The sequence below is a fragment of the Sus scrofa genome, chromosome 4 (assembly GCF_000003025.6).
Source record: "Sus scrofa isolate TJ Tabasco breed Duroc chromosome 4, Sscrofa11.1, whole genome shotgun sequence".
NCBI classification, from domain to species: Eukaryota; Metazoa; Chordata; class Mammalia; order Artiodactyla; family Suidae; genus Sus; species Sus scrofa.
In genome coordinates, this window is record NC_010446.5 from 117,685,057 (window position 1) to 117,708,339 (window position 23,283).

Here is a 23,283-nt window from a genome sequence, read left to right on the forward strand (position 1 = left end):
AGATTCTATTAAGAAAATGAAAGACAATTACAGAGTGAGAGAAAATACCTGCAAACCATTTATCAGACAAAGGACTAGTGCCTAGAACATAGAAAGAACTCTCAAAACTCAAAGAATAGACAAAGATTTTGAACAGATGCTTCACCAAAAAGTTATAGGGATGGCAAATAAATACATGAAAAGTTGTTCGTTGATACCTACAATATCATGCAAACTGAAACCACAATAATATCTCATTACATACCCATCAGAATGGCTTAAAAAATGCTGGCAAGGGGCTTCCCGTCATGGCGCAGCAGAAACGAATCCAGCTAGAAACTATGAGGTTGCAAGTTCATCCCTGGCCTTGCTCAGTGGGTTAAGGATCCAGCGTTTCTGCAAGCTTCGGTGTAGGTCACAGACGTGGTTCATATCCTGCGTTGCTGTGGCTGTGGAGTAGGCTGGCAGCTGTAGCTCCAATTTGACACCTAGCCTGGGAACCCCCATATGCCACGGGTTCAGCCCTAAAAAGACAAAGACAAAAACAAACAAACAAAAAAAAAAAAAATGCTGGCAAATATGAAGAGAAACTCAATCACTCAAAGCCTGCTCGTAAAAATATAAAATGGTACAGCCACTCTGGGAAATAGTTTGACAGTTTCTTATAAAACTAAACATGTACCATTATAAGCCAGAATTGCAATTGCACTCTTGGACACTTAGCCCAGAGAGGAACGAAAATGTATGTTGGAACAAACCTGTACATGAACACTCAGAGCATCTTTATTCATAACAGCCAAAAACTGGAAACAGCTGCCCTTCGACAAGTAAATGGTTAACAAACAGTCATATATTCATACTTTGGAATGTTACTCAGCCATAAAAAGGAACAAATTATTGATGTATGCAACAACCTGGAATAATCTCCAGAGAATTATACACAGCGAAAGGTTACATGCTCTGTGATTCATATATATCAAACATTCTCGAAATGCCAAAATACATAAAGGAAGAACAGATTGGCAGTTGTCAGGAGTCAAGGAGGGGATGTGGGCAGAAGGAAGTGAGAGTAGCTATAAAAAGGGAATGTGAGGGATTCTTGCCGTGATGGAAATGCTAACTGTATCTATATCTTAACTGCATCCATGTCAATATCCTGATGTGACATTACACTAGTTTTGCAAGACAGTAGCAGTAGGACAAAGTGGATAACGGGTACACAGGAGTTCTCTCTAAAGTAAACACAGGCAGTTTCTGCCATGGTGCAGTGGGTTAAGGATCTGCCATTGCTACAGCCGTGGCATAGGTCACAGCTGCAGCTCAGATTTGATCCCTGGCCTGAGAACTTCCAAGTGGCATGTGTGCTGCCAAAAATGAAAAAAAGCGGGACGGGCGGGGGGAACCACAGTTTTCTCTGTCATTTCATACACTTATCTCAAAGTAAAAAAAAAAAAAAAATCTGTTGTTTTGCTTTTTAGGGGCAAACCTGCGGCACATAGAAGTTCCCAGGCTAGGGGTTGAATAGGAGCTACAGCTGCCAGCCTACAAGACAGCCACAGCAACAAGGGATCAGAGCTGAGTGAGGCCAGGGATAGAACCCGCATTCTCATGGATACTAATCAGATTCGTTTCCGCTGCACCACAATGGGAACTCCCTCAAAGTAAAAATTTTAATTAAAAAAATGTGTGTGTCTGTGTGTTATGGCAAAATCACATCACTCCTCTGCTTAAAACCCTGTGCTGACTTTTCATCTCACCCCGAGTAAAGCCCGACTCCTACAGAGGCCTAGGAGAATACGCGATCTGGCCTCCCCCCCCTCATCCCCCTTGCCCCCCTCCAGCCACGGTGGCCTCAGGCACATTCCCACACAGAGCCTCGGCAGTTTTCCTCAGAGGGAAACCCTCTTCTCCAAAAGACCCACGATTTACTCTCTCACTTCTTCGAGATCTTTGCACAAAAGTCTTCAATGAACCACCCTATTTTTTTTTTTTTTTTTTTTTTGTTTTGCTATTTCTTGGCCGCTCCCGCATATGATTCCAGCTGTCGAATCGAGCTGTAGCCACCGCCCCCCCCACTCGGATCCCCCGCTCCCCCCACAGCTCCCCGCCCGACCCCTGCACAACCGACCCGCCCTCATTCCTAGCATCGCCACCCCCACCCCCACCCTATTCAAACTGCCTTTGCATCCATCCTCTGCGCTTCCGCGCCTCATTTATCTGCATCACACTTATTATGGTCAGAGAAACTACCGAATTTATACATTTGTGTATTAACTACATACACAACCAATCAACCTCCCTCCCCCCTTCTTCTTTTCCCTTCTCCCCCTCCCTCTCTCTCCCTCCTCCTCTTCTCTCCTTCTTCTCTATAGGTCAGAAATCACTCTTTCACTGAAATTTCCCAAGTGCAAAGAACACTGTCAAACAGTGGCTTTCTACAAATAGTTGTGGAAAGAAGGATGGAAGGGAGGGAGGAGAGAATCCCTGCAACTCAGGACAAGAAATGGCCAGATACATTCAAGCCCACTGGAAAAAAGGTAAAACTGATAGAAAATTGTAACGGTAATGTTCCAGATGAAAAAAACCTTTTAAAATTTTATCCTTAGGAGGTTAGGGACCCAGTTAAAAGAAGCCAGAACCATAAACACACTCTCCGTCTCTTCTAATGGTTTATACACAATAGAGGAAGTAAACTTGTATCCACTAACAGGACAGCATGAGAAAGGCAAGAGAAAAATCATTGCTGGCATAAAATGTCCCTTAAGAGAAGGCTTAAGGTGGTGTTTGGAATGGTTAGAGAAAGGCATATTAAATAAACGTTGCCGGCAGGATGGTTAGAAACAGTCACGGAAGGAGAACAGAAATGTGCAGCCGCCAGAGACCCTCGCTCCCACCGCGACCCAGCCCTCCCTGGAGGCCACACAGAGGACCAGAGATCGCCTGGGTACCGCATTTTCCCCTCCCTACCCACCTAAGCAAGTGCACCAGGGGAGAAGCATTACAAGCGACAAAAATTACACACCAGGGAGTTCCCATTGTGGCGCAGTGGTTAACGAATCCGACTAGGAACCATGAGGTTGCGGGTTCAATCCCTGCCCTTGCTCAGTGGGTTAACGATCCGGCGTTGCCCTGGGCTTTTCATTGAGGACCTTTATCTGAATAAGGAAACGTCTTTCTTTTTTTTTATTAGATTTTTAAAAATAATATTATTTTTTTGTAGTTTTTCTTATTTTCTAGATAATTTTTTTTTTTTGTTCATTGAGAGTTTTTTTTAAAAAAACTAATAGTGGGTATTTAATTTTGTCAGTTTTTCTACATTTCTCAAGATAATAATAATTTGCTAATGTGAATTGCAAATTATTGCCTCACTCAGTGGGTTGGGGATCCGGCATTGCCATGAGGTGTGGTGTAGGTCTCAGATGCAGCTCGGATCTGTTGTGGCTGTGGTCTTGGCCGTGGTATAGGCCAGCAGCTGTAGCTCCAATTAGACCCCTAGCCTGGGAACTTCTATATGCTGCAGGCGCAGCCCTAAAAAAAAAGATAAAAAAAAAAATTTTAATTCTCCTCATTAAAAAACATACAGCACATACATCTGAGAAAGGACTCGTATCTAAAATATACATACAAATTTTTTCTCTTTTTCAGCCATACCCACACTATATGCAAGTTCCCAGGCCAGGATTGAATCCAAGCCTCAGCTGCAACCTATACCACAGCTGTGTCAACACCAGATCCTTAAACCACTGTGCTGGGCCAGGGAGTGGACCTGAGCTTCAGCAGTGACCTGAACAGCTGCAGAGACAATGCCAGATGCTTAACCACTGTGCCACAGCGGGAATTCCTATATATACAAATATTGAATCATTATGTTGTACACCTGAAATTAACATAATGTTAAACGTCAGTTATACCTCAATTTAAAAAAAAAAAAACTCACGGAAAAGAAAAAGTACTCCTTAAAGCTGCCAGATACAACATTAACTGCTTTTCCTAATAGTAAATAATTTGTAGAATAATAGTATATTTTCTATCAACACTGCATATAGTACTGCGAAAAATGGTTTTCTATTAACTTCAACAAACATTTTAAATTAAGAAATAAAATAAAGAACTACAACAAATCAATAATTTAAATTTTTTTTTTTCAGAATTCTCTTGTGGCACAGCCAGTTAAGGATCCGATGTTGTCAATGCAGCAGCTCGGGTGACTGCTATGACTTGAGTTCAATCCCTGGCCCAGGAACTTCCACATGCTGCAGATGCAGCCAAAAAGAAAAGAAAAGAAAAAAAAAATTTTTTAATGTTAATGGGCAAAGTCTTGGCCAAACATCTCACATCACATCATGTTCAACATCAATGGTCATCAGGAAAATACAAATTAAGATATTTTTCACCCCAGCCAGAATGGCTCTTCCCCATCAATCATCTCCTCCCTGCTGCCCACTGCCGCTGTCATGTCCCTACCAGAAATCAGCTCATGTATAAACTTACACACATGGTCACTGTGCTCTCCTTCCACTAGAAACACTAGCACCGTGAGAGGAAAAAGCCTCATCTGTCCAGTTCACTGCTGCATCCCCAGAACCAAGAGCATCGCCTGGCAGAACACGTGCACTTAACATACACCTGCGGAACGAACAAATGTCCCTAACGCACTAGACTGTCTTCTGCCACGAGGTACACCAAGACGCAGTCTTGAAAGGAAAAATAGGAGAGAAGGAGAGAACAAAAAAGCGTACACAGTCAAGCACAGCAAAATACTACCTCTGGTGCCACTCAGAGCCATCAAGTGGATGAAGCTACACACGGATACAGGAAGGAAGCAACCAATCAAACACGCCTCAGTGATGCAGACATTTTCCCACACGGGCTCTACAGCAAATACTGCAAAATACCAGAGCCACAGTGCCTCAGACAGAGAACCTGCAGAAGGTTCTGACCTCAGCATTAGTAATAATTCATTTTAATATTTCCGTTATACAAGGAAGCCATTCCTGCACCTCAATTTCAAAGACAAACACTTGCAAAGGTAGAGTGTGGACCCACACCTAAGTAAACAGCCTCAGTTTTACAGCTTAAATATCTATACGTGAAAAATACCTTTTTATCAACTTAACGCCTTTGCCTCCTAACCCTGATTTCTTCTTTTATTATTGTGAGACATGGCAGAGAGAGGAGGCAGAGTAGGAAGGAGGAGGAGGAGTAGCAGGCATGACGTGGGAGGCCTGTGGCATCAGAGGCCCCAGGGAAACCTAGCGGAACCTGACCAGTGGTCTCCCCAGCGACAGCTCCTCACCTTGGAAACCCAGCAGAGAGCCAGCGGCAAGGTGAGCATTCAGTAGGTGCCTAATGAATGAATATTCTTCCAAACAATGATTTTAAGAGATGGCTTAAAGATCCAGGCTTAGAATTTTGCTGTTGTTATTTTCTAACCCTAAGGTTATTTATTCAATTTTAGTAAGCAATTAGCACAACAAGCCCCTGGCAGATGCAAAGCACAAAGACCCATCTGCAGACACACAGAATGTAAAATAGTAGCAACCACCGGCTGAGAATCTGACAAAGAAGAAAGCTCTAAAATAATACAATAATATCTCATAGGCCAAAAAACCTAGGCACTTGTCTTCTTAATGATCCCGGTCTTGGCTATTTTTTCTTATGTATTTCTTACACTTCCACCTCATCATTTTAAGCTCAGGTATAACTGCAGTGATTGTTTTCTATCACTATTCCCTCTTCCCAGAGGCACCTAAAATAACCATTAAAGTAATGCTTTGAACCATTTCAGATGCTGATAGCTCGCTTACAGCACCTTTCTAGGAAATTCAGGATCATTTGCTTCTCACCAACATAAAATGATTTAAACGGGACAGGAATGAATTATTTGGAAAAGAATGCTATTCAAAATAGAGCCATTCCCCAAAGAATGGATGTGTGCATATGTCTAACGGAATCACTTGGCTGTATAGCCGAAATGAACACAACGTTGTAAATCAACTATACTTCAAGCAAATATTTTAAAATGAAAAAAAAATGTCAAGAACATGACACTATACTGAGGATTCCATTCCTATGAAGTATCTAAAGGAGTCACAATCTTAGGAACAGAAAGTAGAAAGGTAGTTGCTGAGGTCTGAGGAGAAGCAGCAGGAGAAATTCATGTTTGGTAGGTAGAGAGTCTCAGTGTTGCAAGATGAAAAAAGTTCTAGAGATCTATTGTACAACAGTGCGAGTATACTTAACACTACTGAACTGTAAACTTAAAAACTGGTAAGATGGTAAATTGAATGTTATGGTTTCGACACAATAAAGAAACAAATAAAAAATACAGCCACTGCAGAAGTTTTAAAGTGAAATTTCAGTTAAGACATCACCAGTATTTTAGAGCTGGACCTAAATCATCTAGTGCTAATATCATCTCCTGATTTTTTTAATGGTTAAATGGACGGTAATTTCTGAAATTTTAAGGGGAAGGAGTTCCCGTCATGGCTCAGTGGTAAGGAACCCAATTTGTATCCATGAGGATGCAGGTTCGATCCCTGGCCTCTGTCAGTGGGTTAAGGATCTGGTGTTTCCATGAGCTGTGATGTAGGTCACAGATGAGGCTCAGATCCTGTGTTGCTGTGGCTGTGGTGTAGGCCAGCAGCTGCAGCTCCAATTCGACCCCTAGCCTGGGAACTTCCATATGCTTCAGGTGTGGCCTTATAAAGACAAAAAAAAAAAAAAAAAGAAGAAGAAGAAGAAGAATCTAAGGGGAAACCACAAAGAAAGGGTTGTACCCTTACAGGTTAAACCACTCCCTTTTGTGGGCTATGGTTTGATAAATAGTTAATGAGTGAGTATGTGAAAGAAGGAACTTATCTTCTAAATATTGGTCATAAAGCTAGTTAGTGGCACAGCCAGGACGAAAACCCAGTTCTCTTTATTCTTCCTTCAAAACCCCTAAGTTGCAGCTACTTGAGCAGCACGGTGAGCTGTCAGGGGAGCATGTCACTGCGAGCACTGACTGACCTCAGTTGTGGTTTTTTCTCATTCTGCTTTTAGACGTGCAAACAAAAGAATGAAAAGCACCAAGTGGGATGACATAAGAAAATTGCACTGTAGCCAGATCACACATAGAAAATGACAGAAAAAAGGTAGGCAGAGATGGCTCTGTGATTTTCTTTTCACTCTCACCTGCTCTAAGAGATATAAAAGGTACGCAGTTAGAATGCATTAGCTGTCAAGCCAACAGGGTTCCATTAGAGGCACAGCCTTCTCTCACGATGAAGCCATCTCACAACCACAGGTGTGACACAGTCCACAGCCGGGGACCAAGAGGCAGAAATGATCAGAAACAAGGACGTCATGTGACGAGGGAGACAATCTACTTACTCTTCCAGGAAGTGCTGCTGTGGCCCTATGATGGAGCCAGGCCGGCATATTCTGATCCAAGCAATTATTTCTGCATGTGTAAACCTGTAGTGTTTCATGACATAACAGGCTATCAACGTCCCTGTTCTTCCAAGACCAGCTGCAAGAGAGAGAAACAGAACAAGAAATACAAAATACAGCAAACGCACCCACAAAAACACTGAAATCAAACCCTGTCCAGAAACCGCAATATAATTCAAGATTTTAAAACCCAGACAATAATGTAACACTTTTTATGGGGAGGGGGCATTAAAACATAATTCTAAACTCAAGAAATTTTTAAAAATAAATCATGTGATTAAAATTAACACACGAGGAGTTCCCGTTGTCGCTCAGCAGGTTAAGAACCTGACTAGTACCCATGAGGAGGCGGATTTGATCCCCAGCCTCGTTCAGTGGGGGAAGGATCTGTTGCTGTGGCTGTGGCATAGGCTGGCAGCTGCAGCTCCGATTCAGCCCCTGGCCTGAGAACTTCCATCTGCCTTGGGTACGGCCTGAAAAGACAATAAATAAATAAATAAACAAACAAACAAATAATAAAATTAACATATGTAAGAAAACACAAAACTCAGAGCAAGGATCTTGAAAATTTACGGAGCGTTCAAGCCCCCGGGGCCTTGGGAATGACTCTCACGGTGACTATTGTTAAGGCAATGTGGCTCCAGACAAACACTTTGAAAATATCACCTGTCAGCTGTCCCCGTGTTTCCCATCCTTAGCCCCAGCCCAGCCTAAGAGGAACCTTAACAGTTTCTGTCTGTGACCCCTGAGTCATAGTGTAACTGATTATGTTATCACAATCACTTTTTAGCCTATTTAAATGGTGAGGCTTTTTGAAACTTATTTTGGAAGAAGGAATTATAGAATCAGAGTTAGAAGACACCAGACATCATCAGGCCCCATTAGCTGCCTACCCCACAACTGTTTCCATACCACTGCCATCAGGTGGCCCTCCTAGCCCCCCGGCAGCTTCTTCTGAGACCAGGATTTCATTATTTCCTCAGCCCATCAGTACAGATGGAGCAGTGACTACCTGCCAGGTACTGTGCTAGACACAGTGTCAAATAAAACACACATAGTCTCTGCCATTGTGGGGGCACGTTGCCGCCTGAGAAAGAACCAAGCAAACAGAAGCATTACGTTTCATATCCTGGAGTTCCCGTCATGGCTCATTGGTAACCAACCCGACTAGTATCCGTAAGGATACGGGTTCGATCCCTGACCTCAATCAGTGGTTAAGGATCCAGTGTTGCCATGAGCTACAGTGTAGGCTGCAGACTCGGCTCAGATTTGGCATTGCTGTGACTGTGGCGCAGACTGCAGCTCCAATTCGACCCCTAGCCTGGGAACTTCCATGTGCCAAAGGTGAGGCCCTAAAAAGCAAAAAAAGAAGAAGTAGTTTCATTTCCTGAGGTTCCTGCACTTTTCAATAACTTTTGTGTCAGTATGTTTTTCTTATGTTGAATGTAATTTCTGTTATGCAGGATAAATTAACACGATTAGAAATTTTTCCAAAGAAGTATTGGTTACTATCACAATCAAAACGTTCTTTAAGTGTTTTTGCAAATTGCGATTTTTTTTTTTTAATCTCTCTCCAGAAACACAAGGGGATAGAATGCTACGTTTTAGACAATTTTTTTTTTTTTTTTTTTGCCATTTCTTGGGCGGCTCCCACGGCATATGGAGGTTCCCAGGCTAGGGGTCGAATCGGAGCTGTAGCCACAGGCCTACGCCAGAGCCACAGCAACTCGGGATCCAAGCCTCGTCTGCAACCTACACCACAGCTCACGGCAACGCCGGATCCTTAACCCACTGAGCAAGGGCAGGGACCGAACCCGCAACCTCATGGTTCCTAGTCGGATTCGTTAACCACTGTGCCACAACGGGAACTCCTAGACAATTTTTTTTAAATCTACACTGGCTTCCCTCCTTTCCCGGAAGCATTCAAAAATTTGATCAAGCTACAGGTTTTTCAAATATGATGACTATTACTCATATACTAGTACTGAGACCCAAAGATACTAACCAATTCACTCATATTAGCATAATAAGTAAACATGCAAAAATTCCCCAGGCGTCCTGCTATTATCCCAGAGTTGCTTCCACTCTTGGCTCATCCACTCAGTCACTCCATGAGCCAAACAGCCAAACACTAAGACCGGCTGAGTATGAGGCACTGGGACAGATGCTGGGGCCAGAAATGTGAAGGGAGTCTGCTCTCACGAGGTATGTAGTGCTGAGCCACTAATGCTTGTTTACAAGCATTTTTGAAATCTTTCCATATCTAGCTGCCTGGAATTAAATTCAGTCCATAAACTTCTATTTGTTAAGTACTACCCATACGCCAGGCACTAGGCTGGGTTATCTTTCTACTACTTAATCTCTTCTTATCATCTACTCTTTTTCTTATAGAACAACAAAGTGGCTCTAGGGATGTTTTTAAACATTTGATTCAGCTGGTGAAATGTTTATTCCCTGCCTACAAGCTACTCAGGACAGGACTTCGACCACAGCCGAGGGCTATAAGCAAGTAGAGGCTATAACTGACCATGATCTGTTGTCAAAGTCATCGTAGACCTGAGATATTAACCAAGAAGCAAAGAAATTCGGTTTGACCTGAAACTGGGCTCTCAGAGAAAGGGCTGTGTGAGCTGCTGGTGTCTTCAGAGGATGTGTCGTTGATGATAAGGACTTCAGCAGACTCTAAAGAATAGGAAGGTCCCACTTTCAGCAGGGGCTTCAGTGACTGAAAGCTTGACTGGCCTGGAGAATGTGTCAGTGTGTGCTGAGTAGAAAATAAGGTCAGACAGGCGTGGAGGGGCCAATTAACGAGCATCTCTGAGTCAAAGGGAGTAGACTGTCCTTAGGGGAACTAGGTTATCTATGGTGAGCCAAAGACCCCAAGGACTCCAGCATTCCTGGGGAGTCCCCACGTCCACATGCTCAGTGCTCTCAGCACTGATCAGGTCACATCTCCTGCACAAATGAGTCCTTACTTTCTCAAACATATGGCAATGAGGCTCTAATGAACAAAATTCGACTTGTTTAAAAAGTATCATGAAATTCATGATATTATCAACAACAAATAAACATACAACGGTTACCATGCAAAAATCTGATTTTTCCCTTAAACAAGGAAAAAGGGCAAAATAAAGCTGCCATGTATTGGGGGACAAAGAAGACGAGATGATGAAAACAGCTGGATGTGGCAGCAGCACACCCCTGGACTGGAAAGGACAGAGACAGGAGCCAGACAGGATCCCAGGAGAGCCGGGCTGGCGGACAGGGGGACCGAGAAGACAGAGCGAGGAAGGAGGAGGAGCTGGGTCAGAAGGACATTCAGATTGGGGCACAGGGAAAGCTAAAGGTACCTGAGAGGTCTGGCCTGGGAAACTGGTACAATGTCAGTTTCATCCATGAGGACATTTAGTTAGGAAAGGAAATAGGAAAGGTTGATGGCATCGTGTTCTGATGTCTTTTAAGACTCTTCCTCTCCCACAGAAGGCGGGGTCCTGTTGTCAGCTTTTCCTGGTCAAATAACACAGAGAACTTCTCTAATCTCCTCAGCACTTGGAAACACGGTTTTTCTGCAAATCGAAGATGCCATCACATCGTCTAATAGTGTAGGACAGGACATTGTTTTTTTTTCCCTCTTGTACTTATTTTATTCATGCCCTTTCCCCTGCTCCCACCCCAGTGGGAAGATGCTGCTTTCTGTGATTTTCGGCTTAGTTAAGATAGGAACTTGTGATTCTTTATTTTTTTTTTAATTTTTAATTTTTTGTCGTTTTAGGGCCGCACCTGCAGCATATGGAGGTGCCCCGGCTAGGGGTCTATTTGGAGCTACAGCCACTGGCCTACACCACAGCCATAGCAATGCCAGATCCAAGCCACATCTGCGACCTACACCACAGCTCATGGCAGTGCTGGATCCTTAATCCACTGAGCAAGGCCAGGAATCGAACCTACGTCCTCATGGATACCAGTCAGATTTGCTTCTGATGAGTCACAATGGGAACTCCGAAGTTGTGCTTTTTTAGATTAATGTTTCACATACCATTGCTTAAGCACCACTAAGAAATAAATAAGTAAATAAATATACTCTGACAGGCTATCAATTTTAAAATCCATTCTAGTTTCATAAATGTGAAAACGTGAAAAAGGTATGTCTCTAAATCAATGTTTCTCAACCTTTTCTCCATGACTGCCCCCCACCCCAGACCAAGAGCCTCTCGGCAATGTTTTTCCTAATTGTCCCTCATGAAATTTTACTGCTACAAATAGGCTGCATATCTCTCAATGTACTGTGTGTAAATCAACATTGTATACAGACAAAGAAAAGATTTTTTACCACCCAGAAACAATTTTGCCCCCTTGAGGGCAATATCACCTAGGGTTGAGAATACACATCAAAAATGTAAATGAAATTAAATCAAGCTCATGTTTATAGACTCCTGGCATTCTCTTCCCAGTAATCCTCCCTTTTTAAAAAGTGTATTTACACTTTCATTAGATGAGGGGGGTGTGTGTGTGTCTGTGTGTGTGTGTGTGTGTGTGTGATCTGTTTTCACTTGAAGTACATTCTGCCCAAGATCAAACATCACCATTCTTTAGAAAAGAGTAAAGCTTAATTATGGTCTCAGTAGGACGCTCTTCCTTAAAATAAAAGGTGTCTTCGTGTTTCCACCCAGAGCAAATACTTTCTGTTTCTGCAGAGTTGTTACTCCCCAGACCTCTAAGACCACAGGTAATTGTGTTGATAAAACACAGCAGAAAGGTCTGGAGAAGGAAGCTCAGCTGGTTTAAAGAGTCCCTCCCTCGGAGTTCCCTTGTGGCCCAGGTAGGTTAAGCATCCAGCATGGTCACTGCAGCAGCTCGGGTCACTGCTATGGCGCAAGTTCAATCCTTGGCCTGGGAATGTCCACATGCCATGGGTCTGGACCCAAAAAACAAAACAAAACAAAACAAACAAACAAAAAAAGAGTCTCTCCTTCCAGTCACCAACTGGGGTCTCTGGGCCTCTCCCTGCCCACCTCCCCCGGGGAAACGCCAGGCAAAGGCCACCCACTCCCTCAGTTAGGCTCCTTCCTCATTGCACACACTCACCACCCAAAAAGTGGTGGTGCAGAAATTGTTCAAATTTCTCTAAAACTAAAGTTGCTTCCCCCTTTTAAAAAGAGTCTATAATTTAGATCTATAAAAAGAACCTACTTAGCACGCAATAGTTAGGAGCTCTTACCACAATTCAACAGAATAGGAACATTTCACTAAGTTCCTATAAAAACTTTAACAAATTTTTTAAAGCATTTATAATTAAAGGGCTCTCTGGCACAGTGAGCAAAGACGTTGAAAAGTCTTCTATTTATACCAAGTTAAACACTTGATTGCCTTACAGCGCCAGGCGTTTTCTGAAACCCCTACAGAACATCAAAAATCACATCCTGGAACATCACAATGTTGCCGTTGTTTTAATGATTATTTGTGCTAGAAAGCTTCACGAAATCATAGCCATTCCTTTTATCAACCAGAAGGCAAACTACAAATATTGAACTACAAGCTCTCACACATTCCCAGCAAATTCGTTTCCAGTCTGTCTCTCTTTTTAGTATTTTATGTTGGGGACTGACACAGCCATTCCCTTTTCAGCAGCTCCCAAAGTTCATTTGACATGGGGTAAGATTCCTTCTCCCTCCTCCCTATAGTTCAATTAAAATCCTCAGCGCTACTTTAATTCTCAGAAAATTAAGCTGACTTAATTAGAGCAGATGTCAAAATAATTAACAGGCCTACAGTAGCAAAGTATGCTATTAAAAGCAATACAGCTGTAATTAAATCGCAAGTGTTAATGCTTATGAAAGAAATCCTACATGTGTGTACAAGTGGAGGCAAATGAAATAAGACTCAGTCCCACGTAGGTGAAACCATTGGGAAGAGGGAAGAATTAGGAGGGTGGGAGTAATATACACACACTACTGTATAAAATAGATGATTGGAATTCCGTTGTGGCTTAACCGGTTAAGAACCCGACTACTATCCATGAGGACGCGGGTTCGATCCCTGACCTCGCTCAGTGGGTTAATGATCCTGTGTTGCAGCAAGCTGCATGGGCGAAAGCCACAGATACAGCTGGGATCTGGTGTTGCTGTGGCTGTGGCGTAGGCCAGCAGCTGCAGCTCCGATTCAATTTGATCCCTAGCATGGGAATTTCCATATGCTGCAAGTGTGGCCCTAAAAAGTAAAAAAAGAAAAAAGATGATTAACAAGAACCTACTGTGTAGCACAGGAAAATCTCAACAGTTTGTAATGCTCTGTATGGGAAAAAAGGATGGATATATTTACATGTGTGACTGATTCACTTTGCAGCACACCTGAAACTAATACAGCATTGTAGGTCAACTACACTCCAATAAAATTAAATTTATGAAAAAGAAACACTCTCAAAAAGGCGTCACCACCTGTATATGTGAACAAATAAACTTTGAAAGGCAGCATATGAAAAACTCCTACTAAATTTTAGCAGCTACCATGTTCCCATTAGCTCTCGAGTTCCAGTGACACTCGGGTGTCTCTAGGCCTCCGAGAGGGACTGGTGCCAGGACCCCCGCGGAGGGCGAAACCCGCGGATGCCCAAGCCCTTTGCAGTCCACCTGGCGGATGCGGGATCGCGTGGATGCCGAGGTTCCGAGTGCATGTGAAATGCAGGCCTTTCCTTGGGCCCGGGCAAGCTTTAACAAGATGGGACAGAGGCAAAGCCAGGGTGCAGACGAGTGACACGGGGGGCGAGCCAGCGCACCGCCACCCCGGGGGAACGGAAAGCAGACGTTCACAGGGCGTGAGCAAAAGACAACTCCCTCACAGATCCACCACCCCACCCCCGGGACAGAGAGTCCTGCAAGTCAGGGGCCCATCCTGCTAAGAAACGCGGAGGGGGTTCTGTCCACGTGGACGAAGTTTGACAGAGGAGCCCTCAGCTGAACCCCGGGCCACATGCCGCGTTTCCGTCGCAGGGGCTCCGGCAAAATGCAGCTTCCAGTTGCTGCTCCTCTGTTCAGCAAAGCACCTCCCGCCTACTCACATCTTAAACATAGAAACAAGGGCCTACAGAATGGTATTTTAATTTCTGTCAGAACCAAAGCCATGCTCGTCTGAATAAGTCAATTACAGCAGCGCTAGGCAGAGGAACAGTACAATCCCCCACACCTACCAGACTATTAGCATAAAAAGGGACAGAAACCGGTTCGCAGACGCAAAGCCGGAGAACAGCACCACCCAGTGGCGATATGAAAAGCTGCACGTGAGGAGCGAGAGGTTCCGTCCCGGCTCCATCCCCTCACTGAAATCTCAGTAAAATATCTTTCACCGTGCTGAAAAATCTCGAATGCGAGCCTCCTCAGAAGCTAACAACCAGGCTGAGAGCAAATCTTATTTCACATTTTCTGAGTAGCTGACACAAGATTTCCAGGTAAAACAGAATGTCTGTTTGGTGCCATATTTGAGACATGCTAGAGAAGTCCTCACTATCTAAAGTTCAAATTTAACGGAGCATCCACTATTTTTATTTGCTAAATCTGGCGCCCCTACACCTCCTATAATCTAAACCACCTCTATCCCAAAATACCCGCTCCTGGAGTTCCCGTTGTGGCGCAGTGGTTAACGAGTCCGACTAGGAACCATGAGGTTGCGGGTTGGATCCCTGACCTTGCTCAGTGGATTAAGGATCTGGCGTTGCCGTGAGCTGTGGTGTAGGTCGCAGACGTGGCTCGGATCCCGCGTTGCTGTGGCTCTGGCGTAGGCCGGTGGCTACAGCTCCGATTCGACCCCTAGCCTGGGAACCTCCATACGCCGCGGGAGCGGCCCAAGAAATGGCAAAAAGACACACACACACACACAAAACCCCACAAAATACCCACTCCCGGAGACCAGAGATGCATTCACATAGCTTAAGTCTTCCATTCAAGAGGCAGTAACACAACTGCGACAGGGAAGCTAGCGATGAGCGCAGTAGGCTGCGGTCCCCCAGCAATGAGCGGGAAAGACCCTGTCCCGCGATGCAAAAGACTAACAGGGGAGAGGAAACGCGGAAGGCGAAGTGGGGCTCCAGATAGACGGCGGGGTCATGAAGTAGGGGCATAGCGGCGGAGGGGGTGGGAAAAGGACCCACAATTTCAGAGCAGGGAGGGACGAGGGAACCAGCAACCCTTGCCTGGGGGCAAAGGTACAGACTTGGAGACGTTCCTGCCAGCCTACCGCCTGCTGCGGTGATTCCCTCCTCCTGGCGTCTGGGGTCGGCGAGCCCGAACTCGGGAAGGTAAGGCCGGAAAAACTGCCTTGTCCAGAAAGCCACTCCCCACCCACCGTCCACATCCAAGCAACCCGTTCTTTAGGAAGGGGTTACTTAAGGGGGCTTGCGTTCCAGTTTTCTGAAACCAAAAATGACTCTCCCCCCCCCAACCCCCTCAAGGCGCCAACTGGTTCTGCTTCCCTTTCAGAAACCCAGGACCCCAGGCCTTCTCCTCGCGCGCACCTTTGCAGTGAACCGCGATGGCCCCCTCGGTGTTCTCGCAGATGTTCAGGAACCTTCGCACGATGTTGTCGCTGGGTGTGCTGCCGTCGATGAAGAAGAGGTCGTAGTGCTCGAAGCCGGCGTCTGTGAAGCGCTTCGCCTCGTAGATCTTTTTGTTCAGCCTCACAACTGCAGTCACGTTATGCTTTTTGAAATAAGGAAAGTAGGCCTCGGGGGCGTGAAGCGGATAACCTAAAGGAGAGAGAGAAGCTGTGAGCCGGAGGGACGCATTTCATCTTAGGAACCCCAACACCCTTCGCAGGGAAGATCCTTCATCTCAACAGAGATCGGGAGCAAAGCGATTTCATGAGTGAGGTGGGCCCAGCAGTCTGAATAACGGAGAGAAACACCTAGGAAGGAAAGAAACCTTCTCCAACTGGAAAAAGCTCTGAATGCTGGGGAGCGCACTCCACCTTAACCGAAGCAGGCCTCTGGAGGCGCTCGGATGTGCACAGTAGGCTCGGAATAACTCTTTGTGCTTTTGGCTCCTCTTGACAAACACCTGTGAACTATGGTGAAAGCCTTTTTGCCAGACCTGCAGTTTTCATCCACAGCGCAACCCCTGCAACAGACTGCTTCCTGAGCACCTGCCATGCACAAGTCACAAGGGCAGATAATTCCCTTTAATTCTCAAAACAACCTATTAAGAAAAAAATTGTAAACCCCATGTAACAGATTACAAAACTACATGAGGTGAAGTTAGCATCTTTTTTTGTAGACCTTTTCTGTTTGGAGAACAGATGCTCAGCCTCCAACCCCCTTCTAAGGTGAGTGGGTTCAGCATCTGGTGAGTGTTCCTGGGAGCAGCAGTCGGCTGGGTTACAAACAGTTGGGCCGCCAACCAAGGTGACCAGTGGGCACTTTGCCTTGCTGGGCAGCCCCAGGGGTTAAGGGGACTAATTTCTCAGCGCACTGATTACACTGGAACTCATCCATGGTACTGGGCTCTAAGCCAGGTAGGCAGCAGCAGCCAGTAAAGTGAACCAGCAGTTTCTGTACTGTGTCCCTGGCTGAATTTTCCACGGCCTCGGATCTTGCCCTTGCTGGTCATTTCCCACCTTCTCTCAGGTCAAGCCAGCTCTCAGCTGCCTCGGCTGGGCTGCATGTATTACACTTCCCCAGCTACCTTTCCCACTGGCTTCCTGTCAGAGGGAAAAGTGAGAGGCCCTGAAGCACAAGCTGAGCAACTAGAGGCCGAGGGAGGGAGAAGGGGGGTCTCCTGTCCTCCTGCCAGCAAGGCTTTAGTGGCAGAAGGGAGGACACTCCCAGCACCAGCCTACAGCCCAGCATCAGGCTCTCCTGCCAAATGCAAGCCCAGCCCCCAGATGCAAGCACCAGCCTTCAGGCTCCCAGCACCCGCCCAGCTCCCTGGGTCTGGGAACCCCACGTTTTCTTTTCTGTCCCCTCAGCCTTAAAGGCAATAGCTATTTCTTCCTTAATATGCTGGATTTTTTGTGGGGTTTCGTTTTTGTTTTTGTTTTTTTCAGTTACCCTTTTACTTTTTAGCCTTCTCTCTGACAAATTCCTTATACTGCATTCCCTCTGTTCGAAATTAAGTAGCTTCCATTTCAGGCTGGATCCTACTGATACACGAGCTCTCTCAGATCCTGTTCATTTTCTAAACCTCATTCTCCAGCCTCCCCTTGAAGGCTGTGAGCTCCCCAATACAATTCCAGTATGCCTTTTGGGTTCCGTTGATGAGAATTGGTTCCGCTGCCTGCAACACAGAGCCCTAACTGGCCAAGGTCACACAATGACTGGAGGCAGAATGAGCAGACTGGCCTAACCGATCCACAGTACAGCTATGCTATTTTCACAAGCCATGCTGCTTTGGAGCAAACAGGTAATATGAAGCTCATTCACGATGTTCTGCACAGAAACAGTGACTTATACACATTTAGAGAAAACATGCCTTTCAACTTGGAAAAATTCAAATCTGTTTTCTTAGTTGGTTTATTTGCTCAAATCATTTTACAGCCTAAAGGGGAAAATAACTGAGGCTGGCATAAGGAAACAGGAGCTTCTCTATCATGGGAGAAATGGAAGGAGAGGACCCATAATACGTGGCACGGGACCTTCTCCTGGTGTGACAGGCTGACAAGTGCTTCTGACCCTGGGTTCCTAGCATACCTGGCACCTCTGTGGCGACTCCCATGAAATGTGCTCACAGTTCATTGGGTGTCTGTCCCCTCCCCTCCTCCACCAAGGCTGTAAGAACTTCTCTTCATATTTGAGTTTCCATCAGCAGTAAATGGCATTACAAATAATACACTCAAATCAACTATCAAGAGAAACCGTGTCTGTCTTTTGAGAAAAGAACCCTGAACAGTTATCCAAATATGGCAGTGGGGCATTGAAATAGTAACAATAACAATAATAATCACTCTAACATTTACCGAAGTGCTTACTTTGTGCCAGGTACTAAGCTTAGTGCTTCATGAATATTATCTCATTCAGCCTTACAATGGCTCAGTCCCTGTTGCCTGCGAAAGGGGACTGGCCCCTGCACACACTGCTGGGAAGAGAGAGAGGCAGCATTTGAACATTGGCAGTCAGATTCCAGGGCTTGTGCTGAGGCTGATTTCAGGTAAAGTCCAACTTGATTCAATTAGTTAGGTCTTCAAAAAATGAGACAGGACTGAACATTTGAGGCTGCACTTCCTAGAGCTGGTTGAGGAAGTTTCTTTAAATCCTCAAAAGGTCCTACTGTATAGCACAGGAAACTATATACAGTCTCCTGGGATAGAACATGGTGGAAAATAATCTTTTTTGAATGTATGTAGGTATATACACATACATATATTTGTATGACAATCACTTTGCTGTATAGCAGAAATTGACACAACATTGTAAATCAACTGTAAATTTAAAAAATCCTCAAAAGCATTTCAAATGAGTTATAACCAAAAAAAAATGACAATAACCTCCGAACAACTATTTGTGGGTGTTTTCGGTGTATCTGGATGCTTTTAAGGGGGGAATGGCTTTGGTAATGCGCACAGAGCTGACGGAGCATGTGTCCAACCCTGTGTCCAATCTGATCCTTACTCCATCTGGCCACTAGATGGTGCCCTGGCATCAGTAAAGCACAGGCAGAGCCCTGGCATTGACCAAAGAGATGCAATTTCAGAGCTAAGAGAGATTGTAAAATTCATCTCTTCCCAGCTTCTCTGTGAAAGTTAAGCAACTGAAGAACAGTAGAGTCAAATGATTATTCCACCCATTTTCCCTTAAAACTGAAAACTGCAAAATAAGCAGGTAAATGTGGACAGCAATAAAATATGTTTATTAGGTCCATAGTGATAAAACTGTAATCAGAACATCTGCTATCTAGTAAGTACCTATTAATGTGCCTGACACTGCAGAAGGCATTTCCTGTAACATCTCTACTCCTCACCAAATGCCTGCAATGTGCATCCTATTTCCCCATTTGACACAAAGAGGAAACTGATGATGAGAGAAGAACATTCAGGAACTCTCAGAAGTTCACACAGCCAGTTTAAGGTGGAGCCAGGAGTCAGTCAGCTCAGGCTCTTCACACCTGGCTGGCTTCTCTCTTTAAATGAGCAGGCTGACACTTCAAATTGTTGGGATTCCCTGTCTCAAGGGTTTTTTTCTCTGTGCTTGCTTGCTTTCCTTAAAAAAATAGAGATGAAGGGCATGTTCCCATCTGAGAATTTGGAGGGGGGGGATTTGAAATCTGAAATATGCTTTGTTCTACTGCTATATTATTCATTTATCAATTCAAACTTGTTTGACCAAAAAAGGGTAGGAGGTAAGGTTCCCCCGCCCCCTTGGCAAAACAATGTGAACAATGATGACTGAAAGAAGCTCCTCCTTGGTCTCTGTTGACACAACACATTACTTAAAACAGTTACAATGCATTCTGCCAGATCCCAAGATTTTAGGGCTTCCATTTGCTACATCCTAGCAACAGCTATTTAAGTGTTAATTCCTTAAAAATCCACCTTCTCTACTAACAAACCCCTAAAATGACTTTCGGTCTCCTCAGGAAACTCAGGATTTCTCAACTCAAAAAGAAAAATGAAAAAAAGAAAAAAAAAAAAAGAATGAGCCAGCATTTCAGGGTAATTGGATCAAGTTTATTAATTCCATCAGAGAATTATTAAGTCCAAAAAGGATTTACAAACTTAAAACCCTTTACCAAAAATACCATGAAGTTTCCAGTGAGTATCAGATCTAAAATGGGGATTCCAGTAAATTATCAATATTTTACCAACAATAGCCTTAAATGAAATTGTTGCAGACAAAAAAACTGGCAAGTATCAGGTAAGCAGCAATTTCAGACCTTTTTTTCTCAATGTGAGAGGGCACCATACATGCAAAGAAAAAAACCATGTATTCAGAGCAAATGATATCTTAACAGTGGCTATTTCTAAGTTATATAATTACAGGTGACTTTTTATATAGATTGCTTAAACTTTCTGTAGTGAAATATACTGCCTCTGTAATAAAATTAAAAATAACAGACTTTAATCAGAGAGATCTGTGTTTGAATCGACACCCTGCCACTTTCCAGCTGTGAGAAGCTGGCCAAGTTAGGTTACCAAGCTTCCATCTTCTCTTCCGTAAAGTAACTACCAGCTGTCCAGAGGGTGGTTCTGATTATTAAATAGATGAGGTGCACAGAAGGCTTAGTACCACTCCTAGCATATAAGCAAACGGTGGCTAATTATTTCCCTATATTGTAATATGGGACCAAAAAGAATTTTTAAGATTTTTGACAATTAAGAATTGACACAAAATACTCATATCTTTTTGTGTAGCGGTTCTACATAGAATTTAGAAGAAACTACGGCTACAAAAAAGATATGTGGAGATGTATGCCAACCACCAGTTTTTAAAAAGTGAAAAACTGTGAACAACTTAGATCTCATTCAAAAAGTGGACTGATTAATGAAATTATGGCACAGTCACTGAATACAGTCATGGAAAATTATAATGAAGATCTACATTTACCGCCATGGAAAGAAGTCTATGATGTGTTAAGTGAAAAAAAAAAGCTGCCAGTAATTATGTTTTGACTCCAGGCTGGTTAAAAGAAAGAAAGAAAGAAATGAATATTTTCATGTACTCTCTGAGAGAGAAAAAATTATGCAAATAAAAAATGCAGAGAAGCAGACGGAAAGAAAATTAAAATCCCCCATCATCCCCACCAACTATTAAACCTAGAAAACATTGGATAGAATTATCGGTCCCTTCGATGCTGTTTTTATTACTTCATCTGCATTTTCTTCTTTAAAAACAAATTATCTCTATAAAAATACATTTTTTAAATTATAGCTCTCATCTTCTCTTTAAGAAAATTTCATACAAGTAAATCCTAAATAGCCAAATTCTTTCAACTTTACCAAATGAACACCCAACAACAAAGCTACTACTGAGACTATACTCTGACTAAGGTTTTCTGGGTCTGAGTCAGATCATTTTGCACAGAAGGCTAAAAGGAGGTTTAATCAACCCAGTCTTGAAAGACCAGCTGTGGAAAGCAGTTTCCTCAGTCACCTAAGTTACTCTCAACAACCCAACACAACAGAGCTTAATCAATCAATGTCTGGAGCGAAAAAGATTCATGAGCAAACTTGTGAATAAGAGGATCTAATTCTGACTTTAGCACAGAGACCTCCTACTTGTTAGGACAACTCTGTAGACCTGGATTACCCATCCTCAGGAAAAGGTCATATGTCATGGGTATGAAATGATAAGCATCCACTTGGAAACTCAAATCAATGATCAAATCTAAATGCATGAATAACCATATACAACGAAACTAGATTTTAGAATAAATACCTATGATGATGATGAAAGAAGAACACATCTAGACTAGAAGTTTCAAACTATGTCCCCTCGGAAAACTAGTGTTCCAGCTCTATGGCCAGATAGAGCTATTATGTTCACAAGTGGTATTTTTTTTAATGTCATGCACTTCTTCCATAAAGTATGTTTAAACCTTTGGTGCCTAACATTCTTCTAGGAAATGTTAGGTGGAAAAAATAAATAAGCAAAATATAGATATTAATGAGAAAACTCACATAGCCGATTGTATTTCATTCCAGTGGATTTTCGCTTTGCTTTTTTCCCCCCTGAATATGTATGTATGCTCCTAGCTATCCATATACTGTAAGTAAGCAATTTAATTACTGTCAGCTGAAAAATTGTTCCTAGTTGCTATGATGGAACCAAACAGATCAGTATAGTGGAAATGCTTAGGAACCCTGCTCTGGGTGGGGCATCTTCTGGTTTCCTCCTGTCAAATGGAGATAACAATAGCACCACGCCTCCTAGAGTTGTGAGTGCACTGAAGGAGATGATGCTGTGATCAGCTGGTAACCAGCACACAATGAGGACTGAATGAACGACACCTGCTGTCACCGTCGTCGTCGTCATCATTCAACATGATGTTCCCCAAAGAGCAGGACCTTGGTGTGTATGTAGCACTCCTCCACCACCCAAAAGATGAGGACCACTGACAGAATTCAGCCATCTACTTATCGTTTTGACTAGTCCGTTTCTCAGATTCTTCTCTGTTAATGGGGTCAGGCAAAGTGAACACCCTCGTTAACGGCAACCTAAAATTTTGCTAGTTTTAATACACTGATTATCGTTCCACTTACTAAACTCTAATATTTAGCACACTATGACTAAGTTCAGTTTTTTAAACTAATAAATATTCTCTGGCAAATAGTACCAAAAGAAAGGATTATCTGAGGAAATTAAGAAATTAAAGAAGAGGAGCTGAAATAAATTTTGGAGGGTAAAGTAAAGAAAAACCTACCATTTTCAATTTTGCTTTTTGGATGTGGTCCACTAAATGCTAAAAATTTTCCTGGAACAATCCAGTTGAAGTCACCATTTTCAACTCGCTGGGAGAATTTTGTGAGAAAAGAGAAGAAAAATATTTTATAATTCTTATACAATTTAGGAAACCCTTACAAATAAAACTGCTTTTCATTCTATTAGTATTAGGCTAACTGGACATACAAGAAGACAAAATAATATAGCTTAAAATTAAAAAAAGCATGCATCTGATTCTCAAAATGATGTTTATGAATTCAATCTGCTTCAGAAAAATTTTTATTTAGACTGTAAGAAAAGTTTAGAAAATGTTATTTAAATTGGAGGCACTTTGCTGCAAAAATTTTGTCTCCTGGCCACTCTGCAATGAAATGAAATGAAAACGAATATTTCTTGTCCCAGCAACAAACAATGGGAAATAAGAGAAGCCAGAAAATATAAACACGTTCCATGAACATGGTAAACATACTTTAAATAATGAAAAAAAACCCTATACATATCAGACTCATGAT

The 23,283-nt window shown here is 43.3% G+C and overlaps 1 protein-coding gene across 22 annotated transcripts in view; it reads right to left on the reverse strand.

Annotated features, from left to right (window-relative positions):
• The window catches only part of CDC14A (cell division cycle 14A), a 168,720-nt gene that overhangs the window by 49,208 nt on the left and 96,229 nt on the right, over nucleotides 1-23,283 (reverse strand). For 16 of the 22 annotated variants that reach the window (XR_002343573.1, XR_002343572.1, XM_021090137.1 and 13 more), the window contains 3 exons: nucleotides 22,752-22,839; nucleotides 15,917-16,147; nucleotides 7,354-7,492 (listed from right to left, as the gene is read on the reverse strand). Coding sequence is in view for 20 of the 22 variants with exons in the window: in XM_021090137.1 (XP_020945796.1) it covers nucleotides 7,354-7,492; nucleotides 15,917-16,147; nucleotides 22,752-22,839 (458 nt within the window). In the remaining 2 variants the exon portion in view is untranslated. Of the gene's footprint in view, nucleotides 1-7,353; nucleotides 7,493-10,763; nucleotides 10,958-15,916; nucleotides 16,148-22,751; nucleotides 22,840-23,283 lie in introns of those variants that run through there. The other 6 variants (XM_021090144.1, XM_021090147.1, XM_021090141.1 and 3 more) reach the window with 2 other exon arrangements.